Genomic DNA, 16,331 nt, shown 5'->3' with positions numbered 1-16,331 from the left:
CCGCCACCTACTGGCAGGCAACGGTTATTGCACCTCCTCCTGCTACTTGAATCACAGGTAAGATTTAAAAAGGGCAATATGTCAGACAATATAACCATTCAAGGTTTCCAGAGCCTTTTCACTTACACCATGGGTGAGGTTTTACAAGACGCTTATGATATCCCTCTTAAATGGCTATTTCTAGCATTCACCTTTTTTCTTGTATTCTGTAGTTTTTTTCATAACATGGTTTGACAATAGGAAATTGATGCAGTAAATTGATGCAGTCTTTTCAGACTGAATCCAAGATTCTTAGAAAAGAAGTTGAAAATCTAAGGAAGGGCACGGCCATCTTGACTGACAATTTTCAGTCGGCTGAGGTAATTTCAAAAACAATTCAGACTGATACCAACCTCCTCAAGAAAGAGACGGGAGTTCTCAAGGAGGAGACTAGATCTTTGTTTAATATGACTCGGTCAATTGAGCTAATTTTGGAAAAGGTACAGTCTAATAGTAATTCATTTAAGGAGAGATTTGGTGCTCTGGGGAAGGAAATGGCTGATTTGGCACATAAAATCCAGTCTATGACAGTGGGTGCTGAAACATTATTCGAGAGGATTCGAACTGCTGAATGTATTAATTGGACTTTGTCAACGAGGTATGACAGATTGACTGATAGAATGTCCCTCCAAGAAGGTAATATACATGCCATGAGGATTATGTCCAAGGATGAGATATTATCTCTAATGGACAGACTTCATACCTTGGAATCCTCAATGAGGATATTAGAGCATAATACTGGACAGGAGATTCAGACCTTGCAGAAGGCAATGGTAAACAGATTTGAAAAGATTGAGGAAATTATCGATAACCAGGAGCAAAAGATAGGAAGGCAAAATTTAACTTCGTCGGTACATAAAATTCTCCGGGATAGCTTCCCCAGAGTTCTACCTGCTTTTCCAGTAATAACATCAGAAAAGGTAGCTGACTCCAAATACCCTAAGGTTGTCAAGGAATATACATGGGAGTCGGTACATTTGAGTGATTTAAAAGAAATTGAACAAGCAATTGTGAATTACGGACTACACTCGTCCTTTGTTAGAGAGATGGTCAAAACCTGGGCCTTCAGTAACAAAGCCATATCTTACAATTGGGCTCAGTTAACCTCAGATGTCCTAGAAAGTGGCCCACAATTGCATTGGAGATGCCTTCTCAAAGAGGAGGCTAGAATTTTAGAGCAACAGGAAAGAGCAAAAGGAACTGAGATTTCCGTAAATCAAATTCTAGGTGACAGACTTTACTCTGATCCCCAGGACCAAGCTCTTTGTGATGACCACATCCTATCCATGTGTGCCACAGCAGCTTTAAAGGCTTGGGACAGGGTTCAGGACCCAGGACAGAGAGTGGGTTAATCTCAGGGTTAAACAGGGTCAGAGAGAACCCTTTAGTGACTTTTTGCAAAGACTAACTAGGGCCGTACAAATAGGAATAACTGACCCAGAAGCCAGATGTATAATAATTGAATCTTTGGCTTATGAGAATGCCAATGTAAAGTGAAAAAGGATCCTGGGGCCTTTAAAGATCAAATCAGCAGAAGGGGTCTTGCATACAATGAATGTCGAGACATTTGACTATGGCACTGAAGCATGGGTAGGAGAAGTAATTTCCAATGGTAAGAGAAGACACCAAGATACCAAATGTTTTAATTGTGGTAGAATGGGACATATGAGAATGGATTGTAGACAACAGATTTCCAGGAACAATGCCTCTTCTGGGAATAACAGGAACAGGAGGACTCAGCCTTCAGGTTTATGTAGGAGATGTGGCAAAGGCAGACGCCGGACAAATGAATGTAGGTCAACAAGAGGTAGACAAGGCAACCCAATACCATCAGGAAAAGCCATAGGGGGCCTCTCGCAGGCCCCCAAGATGAATGTGGTCCAGTCATTTCCAGATACTGTGGAGAACGTGTCTCATCAGGAAAATTAGAAGGTCCCATGTCTGCTGTCAAAAGCAATAACAGTCTGAATGATAAGATAAATGTGGAGAATGAGTCAAGAAATCTGATGGAACAGAGGAAATGTATATTCTGGCAAAATTCTATAAATGAACAAAGACCAAAGCTAAGAGTGTGTATAAATGGCATTTTTATTACTGGCTTACTGGACACAGGTGCAGATGTAAGTATCATTACTCCAGAATCTTGGCATCCGAATTGGTCTCTTCAGGAGGTAGATGTTCAGTTCATGGGAATTGGAACCCTATCTCAGGTAAAACAAAGCATGAGATGGGTCGAATGCCTAGGGCCAGAAGGGCAAATAGGAAAACTAAGGCCATATATAGCCAATATTGCAGTGAATTTATGGGATCGTGACCTATTGCAGCAATAGAATACCCAGATTAACAATCCTGCTGCTTCTAAAGCTTATATTTGTGAGGAAAATATTAGAAGATATTACAGACGACGAACACTGGTCATTCGGGCTATACAAGAACACAAAGCAATTGATGACCCTTCAGATGTACCAACAGCCCTGCCTCTAAAATGGTTGACTGAGAAGCCAATATGGATCAAGCAATGGCCTTTAGCTGAGAAAAAGTTGCAGGCTTTAGAACAGCTGGTATGAGAGCAATTAGATGCTCGACATATAGAAGAATCTACAAGCCTTAGAATTCTCCTGTATTTGTTGTTAAGAAAAAAATCTGGTAAATGGAGAATGGTGACAGATCTTAGAGCTATCAACAAGGTTATTCAACGTATGGGCCCTCTGCAACCTGGAATTCCTCTGCCCTCTCTGTTACCAAAGGGATGGCCTACCATAGTTATTGATTTAAAGGATTGTTTCTTCACTATACCTTTACAAGAAAAAGAATAGAGAAAAGTTTGCCTTCACAGTGCCTACTTATAATAATTCTCAGGCTACTAGGAGGTACCAGTGGACTATGCTCCCACAGGGAATGCTCAATCACCCCAGCCTGTGTCAATACATTGTAAGTCAGCCATTGGAAATAATACGTGAGCAATTCTCTAAGTTTATAATTTACCATTACATGAATGATATTCTGCTATCTGATTCAAACATAGATACCTTAGAAAGACTATGTTTAAAGATGTAAAAATAGTTTTACCTCGCAATGGAAGCCAGGAGATGTGCTGCATTGGGGAAGGGGTTTTGCTCTTGTTTCCACAGGAGAAGAAAAATTGTAGATACCATCAAAATTAATAAAGATTTGGTTTGAAGAGGAGGAGCCTCTTAGAAAGGAAAAATGACAATTCATCCGCAATGATGATAATCATGCAGGTGGTAAGAAAAATATATAGGATGGGGGCAGGATTCTGTTCTTATCTCTGTAGGAAAACACTCATCTTCAAAAAATTCAATGGACGCTGGATGTTTGAATACTGACAGATGAAAACAATTTCCACCCAATAAGGATCAACAAGACAATCAAATAGGTTCTGTAAGTAAAATTATGCTAAACATATTCATATCTATGAATGTACTTATGTTTATAAATATATAGAGCTGGTATTAGAGTTGGACTCTGGCTCAGTCCCTCTCCAATTCCAAGCCCGTTAAGAGAAAACCTGAACTTTCTGTCTCATGTCAAGAGCCATGATATGGGACAGAAAAAAGAAAAAGAAAAAATAATAGTAATTTATAAACTTTCTTTGCCTTTCCTCTTATCTGTTTTTGTCTTTATCATATCTTTCATTGGATATATATGTCTGTATATATCTATATAGATAATGCTTAAGTTTTTCACAATGAACAATGACTTTTCCTGCAGTAATCTTTGAAGTTTCCAGGAAGATGATGGAGCCCCACAACAACAACTCCACCTGGTTAATATGATGTCATGATGCTGATAGCGCTACTGCAAGACCTGTTTCGGGTACCAGCTGCACAAGACGGTTCCGACTTGGTTAGCTGAAATGGTGCACATCTTTTACAACATTCTGTTCAGACCTTCACAAAGTACCCAAAGTCTCAGAGACTATTTGCAATTTTAACAGACCAAATATTAATCTTGGAATTTAACCATCATTTACTTTCATAGGACCCCCTAAGAAGAACGTCACCCCCATGACAGCTGGAAGCAATTTTAGAGGACAACATCACCTCTCCCAGCAAAGTTGCCCTCAGGTTTAAGGACATCATTTAGGAGTTGGTTATAATTGGTATATGGTTGAGGGATGGGGAGGAATTTTATAGGCTTAGGGGTGTTCTTAAAAAAAGAGGGATAATTGGTGATGTGATAATAGATTGGTAATATGAGTTATTGTTTTTAGACAATTATATTGGTATCGATTCTTGTCTGTCAATACAAAGTTAAATATATTGAATATTGTATGCATGTATGCTTCTACCTCTGTTTGAAACATTGTTTATGTATTGACATACAGATTTACCATATTGCAGTGTATACTACTACCTCTGATCAAGATACTAATACATTGTTTACATTTGAAGGTCATTGTTCTTATTTATTGCACAGTTGTTTATTGCCTTAGTCTTTAAGTTAGATAGGTATTGAGAATCAATAGTCATCTATGTTTGTTATATTTATATTTAGGCTAATCAGGTTCTTTAGATACATAGAGATTATATTCAGTATAGATAGTATAATCTTCAACCTCTTCAAAGAGCTGTAAAAAATGGCCTTTGATCTAACCTATAGTTCCGTGGTAGTGAGACACAATCACTCCTGTCAACACCGATCTACTCCCGAGAGAAAGTTGAGCACCAAAGACACTCCACCTGGAGCCTTTCTTCTTGGCAGAACTGGCGTTTGGGCAAAGAAAAGCCCAAACCTCGACCACTGACAGAGATACAGAGTATCTGTAAATGGATAAAACAAGACTGTCATACCCTGCCAAGACAGGGTAAGATAGTTCTGAAAAGTTTCTTGCTTTTGATAATGGTATGTCAGGAGGAGGGAGTTCCTTTGTTTTAATAGCCTGCCTGCAGCAAGGTAGGACTGCAGGCAGGGAGATTTCTGGCCAGCAAGGGGCACTGATCCTGTACCAGAAGATACAATGGAGGGGTAAGTGTGCTCCTGACCCGCCACAGAAGCCCAGCAAGGGAACACAAAATTTCCCCGCCACCCTTATCTCCCTGGGTATTTGTAAGGGGAGGCTTCCCCCAGCTAAGCACTCTCTCTTCCTATTCCATCCCAGCTCTCAGCCAGGAACCCCTTCCCTTCCTCCATCCCTTTTTTGGTGCCTAAAATCCCCGAGCACAGCCTGAGTGGGTACTGGGACAGGGCGGTGAGTGCAACTGGGCAGGAGGGAGTTCCTTTGTTTTAATAGCCTGCCTGCACCAAGGTAGGACAGCAGTCAGGGAGATTCCTGGCCAGCAAGGGGTACTGATCCTGTAGTAGAAGATCCAGCAGAGGGAAGAGTCATTGAAGAGCATCTGAAGGAAGAGATGGGCAGGTGCCAAGGCAAGAATTTCTCCAACAATCTGAAAAACAACATGAAAACACCAGATCCAAGCGATCTTACTACAGAAGGACTTGAACACCCTATTCTGGAAGCAGTGGAAAACAGTGTCATTATGAAAGCAATAGAGTCCCTTAAACAGGGTATGAATAACCCACTTAAATAAATGGAAGAGAAATATAACAAAAAGATGGAAGAAATGGGTAAAGAAATGGAAGAGAAGTATAACAAAAAGTTTGAAGAAATGAGTAAATTCGTAAACGACACACTGGGAAACCAAGAAACAACAATTAAACAGGTAATGGAAACAGTTCAAGAATTGAAAACTGAAATGGAGGCAATGAAGAAAACAAAAACCGAGGGCCGGCTGGATATGGAAAATCTAGGTAAACAAACAGAGACTTCAGGAACAAGCATAACCAATAGAATACAAGAGATAGAATAACGAATATCAGATTATGAAGACACCATAGAGAAAATAAACGTTCTGACCAAAGAAAACAGCAAATCCAACAAATTCTTATCACAAAACATTCAGGAAATATGGGACATAAAAAAAAAACAAATCGAAGAATAATAGGGGTAGAAGAAGGGGAAGAATTGCAGATCAAAGGTCCAGAAAATATATTCAACAAAATTATAGAAGAAAACTTTCCCAACCTAAAGAACGATATTCCTATGAAGGTTCAAGAAGCATACAGAACACCAAATAGACTGGATCAAAAAACAAAACATCCACTCGCCATATAGTAATCAAAACACAAAGCATTCAGATTAAAGAAAGAATATTAAGAGCTGCAAAGGAAAAAGGTCAAGTAACTTATAAAGGTAAACCTATCAGACTTACACCAGACTTCTTTATGGAAACCATGAAAGCCAGAAGGTCCTGGATAGAGGTACTGCAGAACTAAGAGCCATGGATGCAAGCCCAGACTACTATACCCAGCCAAGCTATCATTCACTATCTACGGAGAAAACAAAAAATTCCAGGATAAAAACAAATTTAAACAATACGTAGCTACAAATCCAGCCTTACAGAGAGTACTAGAAGGAAAATCACAATCCAAAGAATCCAACATTCCCAGCACTGCCTACAATAACTCAGACAGCTAGCGACCCTTCACAAGCACAACTCAAAGAAGGGAAACACATACACTCTACTACCCAAAAATAAATAAATAAATAACCGGAGTCAACAACCATTGGTCATTAATATCACTTAATATCAATGGACTCAACTCACCTATAAAAAGGCACAGACTTAGAGAATGGATACAAAAACAGGATCCAACATTCTGCTGTTTACAAGAAACACACCTCAACCACAAAGACAGACACCTACTCAGAGTAAAGGGTTGGGAAAAGGTTTTCCAAGCAAACGGACCTAAGAAACAAGCAGGTGTGGCTTTTCTAATATCTAACAAAATCGACTTCAAACTAAAATCAATCAGAAGAGATGGAGATGGACATTTCATACTCATAACAGGAACAATTCATCAGGAAGAAGTCTCAATCGTGAATATCTATGCCCCTAATATAAAGGCACCCACGTATGTAAAAGAAACACTTCTAGAACTCAAGGCAATCATTAAACCACACACACTAATAGTAGGAGATTTCAACACACCTTTCTCACCAATGGACAGGTCAATCAGACAGAAACCTAACAGAGAAATAAGAGAATTATTGGAGGTATTGAATCAAATGGACTTAACAGACATCTATAGAACATTCCACCCAAATAAGAAAGAATATACCTTCTTCTCTGCAGCTCATGGAACCTTCTCGAAAATTGACCACATACTCGGTAACAAAGTAAACTTCCACAGATACAAAAAAAATATTAATAACCACCTGTGTCTTGTCAGATCACCATGGATTAAAGTTAGAATTCAACAACAGTGCTATCCCCAGGAAGCCAACAAACTCATGGAAGTTGAACATGAAGGACCCCAACCCAAATTGCTCAAATTGCTGCCGCAGCTAAAAATAACGCCATTTTATGCAAGGCTTGTACTTTTGGGGAATTCAGACAGAGGACAGTCATACATTGCAAAACAGGATTACAGACTGTCTGTAGCAGAACAGGATATCTGTGGTCAGCCGTGAAGGCAAGGCAAGAACGGGAAGTGCCAGTTATGAAAGGGCCAACTCAGCCCTAACCGGGGGGTCCATGTATCAAGGGGGAATTTCTCCCCAATTTAACCTGGCTAAATTAAGCTGTCCAATGAAATCCCTGTAACCAAGGCATCTGCTTCTGTAACCGCGCTTTTTGCTCTCTGCCCTTATAAAAACCCCTTACCACAGCCTGAGGGCGCGCAAGTTCTCTGAGAGACTCTGCTGCCCCAGGCGCCTGTGTATCTGAAAATAAACCTCTTGCTGTTTGCATCCGCAACGGTGTTCTCGTTGATCCTTGGGAAGGGTCTCTCCAGAAGGAAGACTCTCTTCGGGGGTCTTTCATTTGGTGGCCCGTACGGGGATCTGGAGACCCCCACCCAGGGACCACCGACCCACCTTCGGGAGGTAAGCTGGCCAGCCTTTTATTTTTGTCACGTCTGATTGTCTGTTTGTCGACTGTGCTGCGTTCTGTATACCTCAGCTGGGTGTCTTGTATTTGGCGGGACAGAGAAGGAGTTGACGAACTCGGACTTCTCCCCCGCAACCCTGGAAGACGTTCCAAGGGTGTCTGAGGCCCGATATTCCAGGGCCCATCTGTCGGAATCCGTACCCCGGATCGGACTCTTCGGAGCCCCACCTTTGTCTGAGGGGTACGTGATCCTTCTGGGAGGCAAGGGATCCGGACCCTCATCTACGTCTCCATCTGAGTTTTTGCTTTCGGTTTTGCGCCAGAGCCGCGCTTCGAAAATTGTCTGTGTTTGTCTCTGCGTCCTTTTTGTCTGTTTCACGTCTACGGCAATTTCATTGGAAATTATGGGGCAATCCATGACTACCCCCTTGAGTCTCACCTTACAGCACTGGAGAGATGTTCAGGACACGGCTAATAACCAGTCCGTGGAGGTCCATAAAAAGAAATGGATCATTTTCTATTCCTCTGAATGGCCAACTTTCAACGTCGGCTGGCCACGAGATGGAACCTTTAACCTTGATGTTATTTTACAGGTAAAAGCCAAGGTGATGAACCCAGGCCCACATGGGCACCCCGATCAGGTGGCCTACATTGTGACCTGGGAAGCCTTGGCCTACGACCCACCTCCTTGGGTCAAACCTTTTGTTCTCCCTAAGCCATTCTTGAAAGAACCTTCTGCCCCTACCCTTCCTCCTCCCCTCCTCCCAACCCCGGTTAAACCACATACTCAATCTTCTCTTTTCCCGGTTCACACCAAGCCTTTGCAGCCTGGAGGGAAAAACAAAAGGACCCCAATGGCAAGGACGGTCCTGCCTCCTGGAGATGAATTATTAATAGACCTATTGGATGAACAACCCCCGCCATACCAAGGACCCGCTCCACCAGAGGAAGCTGCCCCGACTGCGGCGGCCCCGGACCCCGCACCCCCAGCCACATCCCCGGACCCCGCACCCCCAGCCACGTCCCCAATGGCTGGACGACTGCACGGACGCCGGGAACCTCCCCCAGATTCCACCTCACAGGCTTTCCCCCTCCGGATAGGGCCAAATGGCCAACCTCAATACTGGCCATTCTCAGCCTCCGATCTTTATAACTGGAAACATAATAACCCTCCTTTTTCCAAGGACCCCACCATGCTAACCTCTCTTATTGAATCTATTTTGGTTACTCACCAGCCCACCTGGGATGATTGCCAGCAATTATTACAGGCTTTATTAACCAGCGAGGAAAAGCAGCGAGTCTTTCTGGAGGCTCGTAAGAGGGTGCCAGGTGACAATGGCCGCCCCACGCAGCTGCCGAATGAAATCGATGCTGCTTTCCCCTTGGAACGCCAAAATTGGGATTTCACCACACTTGAAGGTAGGAACCACCTACGTCTCTATCGCCAGTTGCTCATAGCGGGTCTCCATGGGGCTGCCAGACGATCCACCAATTTGGCTCAGGTAAAGCAGGTCATTCAGGGTCTTGAGGAGTCCCCCTCCGCCTTCCTAGAGCGACTCAAGGAAGCTTACCGTATATATACTCCCTATGATCCCGAGGATCCTGGATGTAACCTTGCCATGTCTTTTATTTGGCAATCAGCACCAGATATTAGAAAGAAATTAGAAAGGATGGACAACCTCAAGGAAAGTACCTTGCAGGATTTACTTAAGGAAGCAGAGCGGATATTTAACAAGAGGGAGACTCAGGAAGAGAGAGACGAGAGACTTAGAAAGGAAGCAGAGAAAAGAGAAGATATTAGGGACCGTAAAAGGAATAAGGAAATGAGCAAGTTGCTAGCCACCGTAGTCTCAGGACAGCGGCAGGATAGACAGGAGGGAGACAAAAAGGGGCCCAGATTGGACCACGATCAATGCGCATATTGCAAAGAAAAAGGCCATTGGGCCAGAGATTGCCCAAAGTGCCCTAAAGGACCCCACAAACCCCGGCCTCAGGCCTCCCTCTTGTCCCTGGAAGAAGACTAGGGAAGTCGGGGTCAGGAGACCCCCCTGAACCCAGGATAACCCTTGATGTTGGGGGACATCCAGTCACCTTCCTCATGGACACCGGCGCTCAACACTCAGTGTTGACCCAGCCTACGGGGCCACTGAGTGACCGGTCAGCTTGGGTCCAGGGAGCCACCGGAGGAAAACGTTACTGATGGACTACGGACCGGAAAGTGCTACTGGCTACTGGTAAGGTGACTCATTCCTTTTTGCATGTGCCTGATTGCCCCTACCCGCTATTGGGCAGAGATCTTCTCACTAAATTGAGAGCACAAATACATTTTGAGGAAGCAGGGGCTCACGTTACAGGCCCCCAAGGGGAGCCCCTCCATGTTCTAACCCTCAATTTGGAAGATGAATACAAGCTATATGAGCCAGGAGAACATGAGGAACCCCAAAAATTGACCACCACGTTTTGGCTAAAAGAATTTCCCCAGGCTTGGGCCGAAACCGGGGGCATGGGCTTGGCAATTCGGCAACCCCCTTTGATCATCGCTTTAAAGACCACGGCTACTCCCATGTCAATTAAGCAATATCCCATGTCCCAAGAAGCCTACCAAGGAATTAGGTCACACATTAAGAGACTCCTGGATCAAGGGGTTCTGATTCCTTGCCGGTCACCATGGAACACCCCTCTCCTCCCTGTCAAGAAACCCGGCACGGGCGATTATCGGCCGGTGCAGGACTTGAGAGAGGTCAATAGGCGGGTGGAAGACATTCACCCCACGGTCCCCAACCCCTACAATCTACTGAGTGGACTTCCACCCTCCCATAGCTGGTACACGGTACTGGATCTCAAGGATGCTTTCTTTTGCTTAAGATTACACCCAGGTAGCCAGCCCATCTTTGCCTTCGAATGGAAGGACCCAGAAATGGGGCTTTCTGGGCAATTGACATGGACCAGGCTCCCACAGGGGTTTAAAAACAGCCCCACCCTCTTTGATGAGGCCCTACACAGGGATCTGGCTGACTTCAGAATTCAGCACCCGGACTTGATCCTGCTACAATATGTTGATGACTTATTGTTGGCAGCAAAAACAGAAGCTGAATGCAGGGAGGGGACCTCTGCTTTACTAAGAACCTTAGGAACTCTTGATTATCGGGCCTCTGCAAAGAAAGCCCAGATTTGTCAATAACAAGGCATATACCTAGGGTATCGACTCCAGGAGGGACAGAGATGGCTGACTGAGGCACGTAAACAGGCCATCCTGAACATCCCCGTCCCCAAGGGACCCCGTCAGCTGCGGGAATTCCTGGGGACCGCTGGATACTGTCGCCTTTGGATCCCCGGGTTTGCAGAATTAGCAGCCCCCCTTTACCCGCTTACCAAACAAGGGACACTCTTTACCTGGGGGGAGGCCCAACAAGAAGCCTATATGAACATTAAGAAAACTTTGTTGGCCTCACCGGCTTTGGGCCTCCCAGACCTGACCAAACCGTTCGAATTGTTTGTGGATGAGAGTCGGGGCTACGCCAAAGGAGTCCTAGTCCAAAGACTGGGACCCTGGAGACGGCCTATAGCATACCTCTCCAAAAAGTTGGACCCTGTGGCCTCAGGATGGCCCCCTTGTCTCCGCATGGTGGCAGCCATAGCGGTCCTAACGAAGGACGCTGGTAAACTGACCTTGGGACAGCCACTGACTATCCTGGCACCCCATGCGGTAGAGGCTCTGATTAAACAGCCTCCGGACCGCTGGCTGTCCAACGCATGCATGACTCACTATCAGGCAATGCTCCTAGACACTGACCGAGTGCGGTTCGGCCCAACATTGGCACTAAACCCCGCCACCCTGCTTCCACTGCCGGAAGGACCAGACCAACACGACTGTCTGCAGATCCTGGCGGAAGCGCATGGAACCAGGCCAGACCTCATGGACCAGCCCCTCTCAGATGCGGACTTCACCTGGTACACAGACGGGAGCAGCTTCATGGAGGATGGAGCCAGAAAGGCTGGGGCGGCGGTGACCACCGAAACCGAGGTAATTTGGGCAGAGGCCCTCCCACCAGGGACCTCAGCTCAAAGGGCTGAACTTATTGCTTTGACCCAGGCACTCCAGATGGCGAAAGACAAGAGACTAAATGTCTATACAGACAGCCGATATGCTTTCGCCACTGCCCATATTCATGGGGAAATCTATCGAAGAAGGGGACTGCTCACCTCAGAGGGGAGGGAAATTAAAAACAAAGCTGAGATTTTGGCCTTACTTAAGGCCTTATTTTTGCCCCAAAAACTGAGCATCATTCATTGCTCGGGGCATCAAAAAGGAGATGCCCCAGAGGCAAGGGGAAATAGACTAGCGGATACAGCGGCCCGGGAGGCTGCAAAAGGCCTGACCTCGATGGCCTCCCAAGCCTTTCCCCTCCAACCAGAGGCAGAAGCCTCCCCTGAAACTCCAAGCCATGGCCTGTTCCGATACACTAAGGAGGACACTGATTTACTAAAAACCTTGGGGGCATCCTTTGACTCCACAAAAGGACGCTGGGTCTATGCAGGAAAGCCAATAATGCCCATCGGACAAACTTTTGAATTAATATCCTACCTGCATAAATTGACCCACCTCAGTCGCCGAAAAATGAAAGCTCTCTTGGATAGGGAAGAAAACATTTACCACCTGCTCGGAAAGGATGCCATCTTACAACAAGTAACCGATTCTTGCAAGGCCTGTGCACAGGTAAATGCCGGAAGGGCAAAGGTTGGAATCGGAGTCCGCATACGAGGACACCGACCAGGTATTCACTGGGAAATTGACTTTACAGAAATAAAGCCAGGACTATATGGCTATAAATACTTGATAGTATTCATAGATACCTTTTCCGGATGGGTGGAAGCTTTCCCCACCAAACATGAGACAGCCAAAATAGTCACCAAGAAATTGCTGGAAGAGATCTTCCCCAGATATGGGATGCCCCAAGTATTGGGGTCAGATAATGGGCCTGCTTTCGTCTCCCAGGTAAGTCAGCTGGTGGCTAAGCTATTGGGGATTAATTGGAAATTACATTGTGCTTATAGACCCCAGAGCTCAGGTCAGGTAGAACGTACAAATAGAACAATAAAGGAGACTTTGTCCAAATTGACGCTCGCAACTGGCTCTAGAGACTGGGTACTCCTACTGCCCCTGGCCTTATACAGGGTCCGGAACACTCCAGGCCCCCATGGATTAACCCCATTTGAAATAATCTATGGGGCACCACCACCAATGATTAATTTCTTTGATGATACTATTGCTGATTATGCTAACAGCCCTTCTCTTGAAGCCCACTTACAGGCACTCCAGCTTGTCCAGAAGGAGGTTTGGAAACCACTGGCTGCTGCCTACCAAGAACAGCTGGACAGACCTGCGATCCCCCACCCGTTCCAGATCGGGGACTCTGTCTGGGTTCGCAGACACCAAACCAAGAACCTCGAGCCCCGCTGGAAGGGACCCTATACCGTACTATTGACCACCCCTATGGCGCTTAAAGTCGACGGGATAGCAGCCTGGATACATGCTTCACATGTGAAAGCCGCCAGCCCGGGACAGCAGACACCAGACCAGGAAAAGAAATGGAAGGTCCAGCGTACCCAAAATCCCCTAAAGATAAGACTGGTTTGCAACTAATGTTTAAGATGATCGGGTTTTTCCTATTAATCCTAGGACCTATGGGGACACAGGGAGAGGGCCCCCACACTGTCTACTCATTAACCTGGCGGGTCATCTCCCAGACCAGCGAGACGGTCTGGAAAAAAACTGGCCAATATGCCCCCAATACTTGGTGGCCACCCCTGACCCCAGATTTTTGTCAATTGGCAGCCGGTTTAGACACCTGGGATGTCCCCATCAAGGACCCTACCAACTCTGAGGACAACCTGCCACGCGCTAAGCGTGCGGCCACAGAGGTCAGCTCATCAGGAGGGCCTATACAAACTTCCCCCGGATGCAGGGACAATTGGGCTAAAGACAGGCTAGCTTCATTGGATTTCTATGTATGTCCAAAGGATGATAGAAGCAGAGACAAAGCATATGCTTGTGGCGGGTATGAACAATATTTTTGTGCTCAATGGACATGCGAAACCACTGGGGATGCCTACTGGAATCCCTCCTCCTCCTGGGACAAAATTATTGTCAAGAGAGGCTGGGTTAAAAATAGGGCAGGAACCACTTCGCTGCCCCTTAACATTACATTTACTGACAAGGGTAAACAAGCCCTGGAATGGCAAAAAGGCTATACCTGGGGGCTCCACTGGCATATGTCAGGGACAGATAAAGGGGTGATATTCAAAATACAACTTAAGGTAAAGACAGCAGCCATAATACCTATCGGCCCTAATCAAGTTTCGACAAATCAATGGCTCCCATCTGTACAGGAAAATAAGGAACTGTCAATTGATCACAATGCACCACCTGTTATGCCCAGTCCACCTAGGACTCATGGCTCAACTCCCATCCCCACAGCTGCCTTAATTCAGGAAGGGACGGGAGACCGCCTATTAAATCTAATGGAGGGAACCTACTTAGCCCTCAATTACACTAATCCTGACAAGACACAAGATTGCTGGCTTTGTTTGGTCTCAGGGCCCCCATATTATGAAGGGATAGCTATCATGGGCAACTATACCAACCACGCCAAGGCCCCCTCCCAATGTACCTCTATACCCCGGCATAGACTGACCTTATCAGAAGTTTCAGGGGAAGGATATTATATAGGGGCTGTTCCCCCCAGCCATCAAAGGTTATGCAGAAAAATAGATAAATTAACCTCCACAGGATTTTATTATTTGGTAGCCCCTACTGGGACATATTGGGCATGTAGCACCGGGCTAACACCATGTATTTCAGCCGCATTACTTTATAAATTTAATGATTACTGTGTTTTGATAGAATTATGGCCTAAGGTAATTTATCATACATCTGAAGACTTTTACAGCCACTACGAAAGGAGGCCCAGATATCGTAGGGAACCGGTGTCCATAACTGTGGCCCTTTTACTAGGAGGAATTACTGTAGGGGGAATGGCTGCTGGAATTGGGACAGGGGCAATAGCTTTAACTGAGACCAGACAATTCAGACAACTACAACTAGCCATGAATACGGACATCCAGGCCTTGGAAGAGTCCATAAGTGCCCTTGAAAAATCCTTAACGTCCCTCTCGGAGGTTGTCTTACAAAACAGAAGGGGGCTGGATATCCTATTCTTAAAAGAAGGAGGGTTATGTGCGGCCCTTAAAGAGGAATGTTGCTTTTATGCAGACCATACTGGATTAGTAAGAGACAGTATGGCCAAGCTAAGAGAAAGACTCAAAAATAGACAGCAAATAGTTGAATCCCAACAGGGATGGTTCGAGGGATGGTACAACAGGTCTCCCTGGTTCACCACCCTGATCTCCACAATTATGGGCCCCATGATTGTCATTCTTTTAATTTTCTTGTTTGGCCCTTGCATTTTAAACCGGCTGGTACAATTTGTAAAAGACAGACTGGCAGTGATGCAGGCATTCATATTGACCCTGTAATTTCAGCCAACTGAACCAATATATTCAGACTTCTGATTGCAACCCCTCCAAAGGAATGAAAGATTCCATTCCCCAATTAACAAGAGATATGGGGGAATGAAGGACCCCAACCCAAATTGCTCAAATTGCTGCCGCAGCTAAAAATAACGCCATTTTATGCAAGGCTTGTACTTTTGGGGAATTCAGACAGAGGACAGTCATACATTGCAAAACAGGATTACAGACTGTCTGTAGCAGAACAGGATATCTGTGGTCAGCCGTGAAGGCAAGGCAAGAACGGGAAGTGCCAGTTATGAAAGGGCCAACTCAGCCCTAACCGGGGGGTCCATGTATCAAGGGGGAATTTCTCCCCAATTTAACCTGGCTAAATTAAGCTGTCCAATGAAATCCCTGTAACCAAGGTATCTGCTTCTGTAACCGCGCTTTTTGCTCTCTGCCCTTATAAAAACCCCTTACCACAGCCTGAGGGCGCGCAAGTTCTCTGAGAGACTCTGCTGCCCCAGGCGCCTGTGTATCTGAAAATAAACCTCTTGCTGTTTGCATCCGCAACGGTGTTCTCGTTGATCCTTGGGAAGGGTCTCTCCAGAAGGAAGACTCTCTTCGGGGGTCTTTCAAACAGTCAACTACTAAATCACCCCTGAGTCAAGGAAGAAATAAAGAAAGAAATTAAAGTCTTCCTTGAATTTAATGAAAATAAAGACACAACATACTCAAACCTATGGGACACTATGAAAGCAGTGCTAAGAGGAAAGTTCATAGCACTAAGTGCCCAATGAAGGAAAACGGAGAAAGCACACATTGGAGACTTAACAGCACACTTGAAAGCTCTCAAAAAAAAAAAGA

The 16,331-nt window shown here is 45.2% G+C and overlaps 2 protein-coding genes across 2 annotated transcripts; both read left to right on the top strand.

Moving 5' to 3' along the window:
• The first annotated feature begins 260 nt into the window (after positions 1-260).
• LOC148117372 (uncharacterized) lies at positions 261-15,894 on the top strand. The gene is made up of 3 exons (XM_087902558.1): positions 261-637; positions 7,749-7,948; positions 13,253-15,894. The coding sequence occupies exons 1-3, from the start codon at positions 261-263 to the stop codon at positions 13,594-13,596; spliced, it is 921 nt and encodes a 306-aa protein (XP_087758684.1). The 3' UTR covers positions 13,597-15,894.
• LOC148117373 (uncharacterized) lies at positions 8,369-12,926 on the top strand. The gene is given in 3 exon segments (XM_087903011.1): positions 8,369-9,971; positions 9,974-12,868; positions 12,871-12,926. Coding segments are annotated over 3 exon segments (4,554 nt in total).
• Positions 15,895-16,331: the final 437 nt, after the last annotated feature.

This window comes from Myodes glareolus, chromosome X (genome assembly GCF_982192425.1).
Source record: "Myodes glareolus chromosome X, mMyoGla1.1, whole genome shotgun sequence".
Lineage (NCBI taxonomy): Eukaryota > Metazoa > Chordata > Mammalia > Rodentia > Cricetidae > Myodes > Myodes glareolus.
The sequence above is the reverse complement of the archived record's forward strand: the minus strand, read 5'-3'. Positions and strand labels throughout refer to the sequence as shown.

Excerpts from the sequence above, each read along its gene's own strand:
- LOC148117372 (XM_087902558.1), top strand. The coding sequence starts at position 261 with ATGCAGTCTTTTCAGACTGAATCCAAGATTCTTAGAAAAGAAGTTGAA. Across the intron at positions 638-7,748 it reads AATTGGACTTTGTCAACGAG|TTCTCTGAGAGACTCTGCTG; the intron begins GTATGACAGATT and ends AGGGCGCGCAAG. Across the intron at positions 7,949-13,252 it reads CACCGACCCACCTTCGGGAG|CCCACTTACAGGCACTCCAG; the intron begins GTAAGCTGGCCA and ends CTTCTCTTGAAG.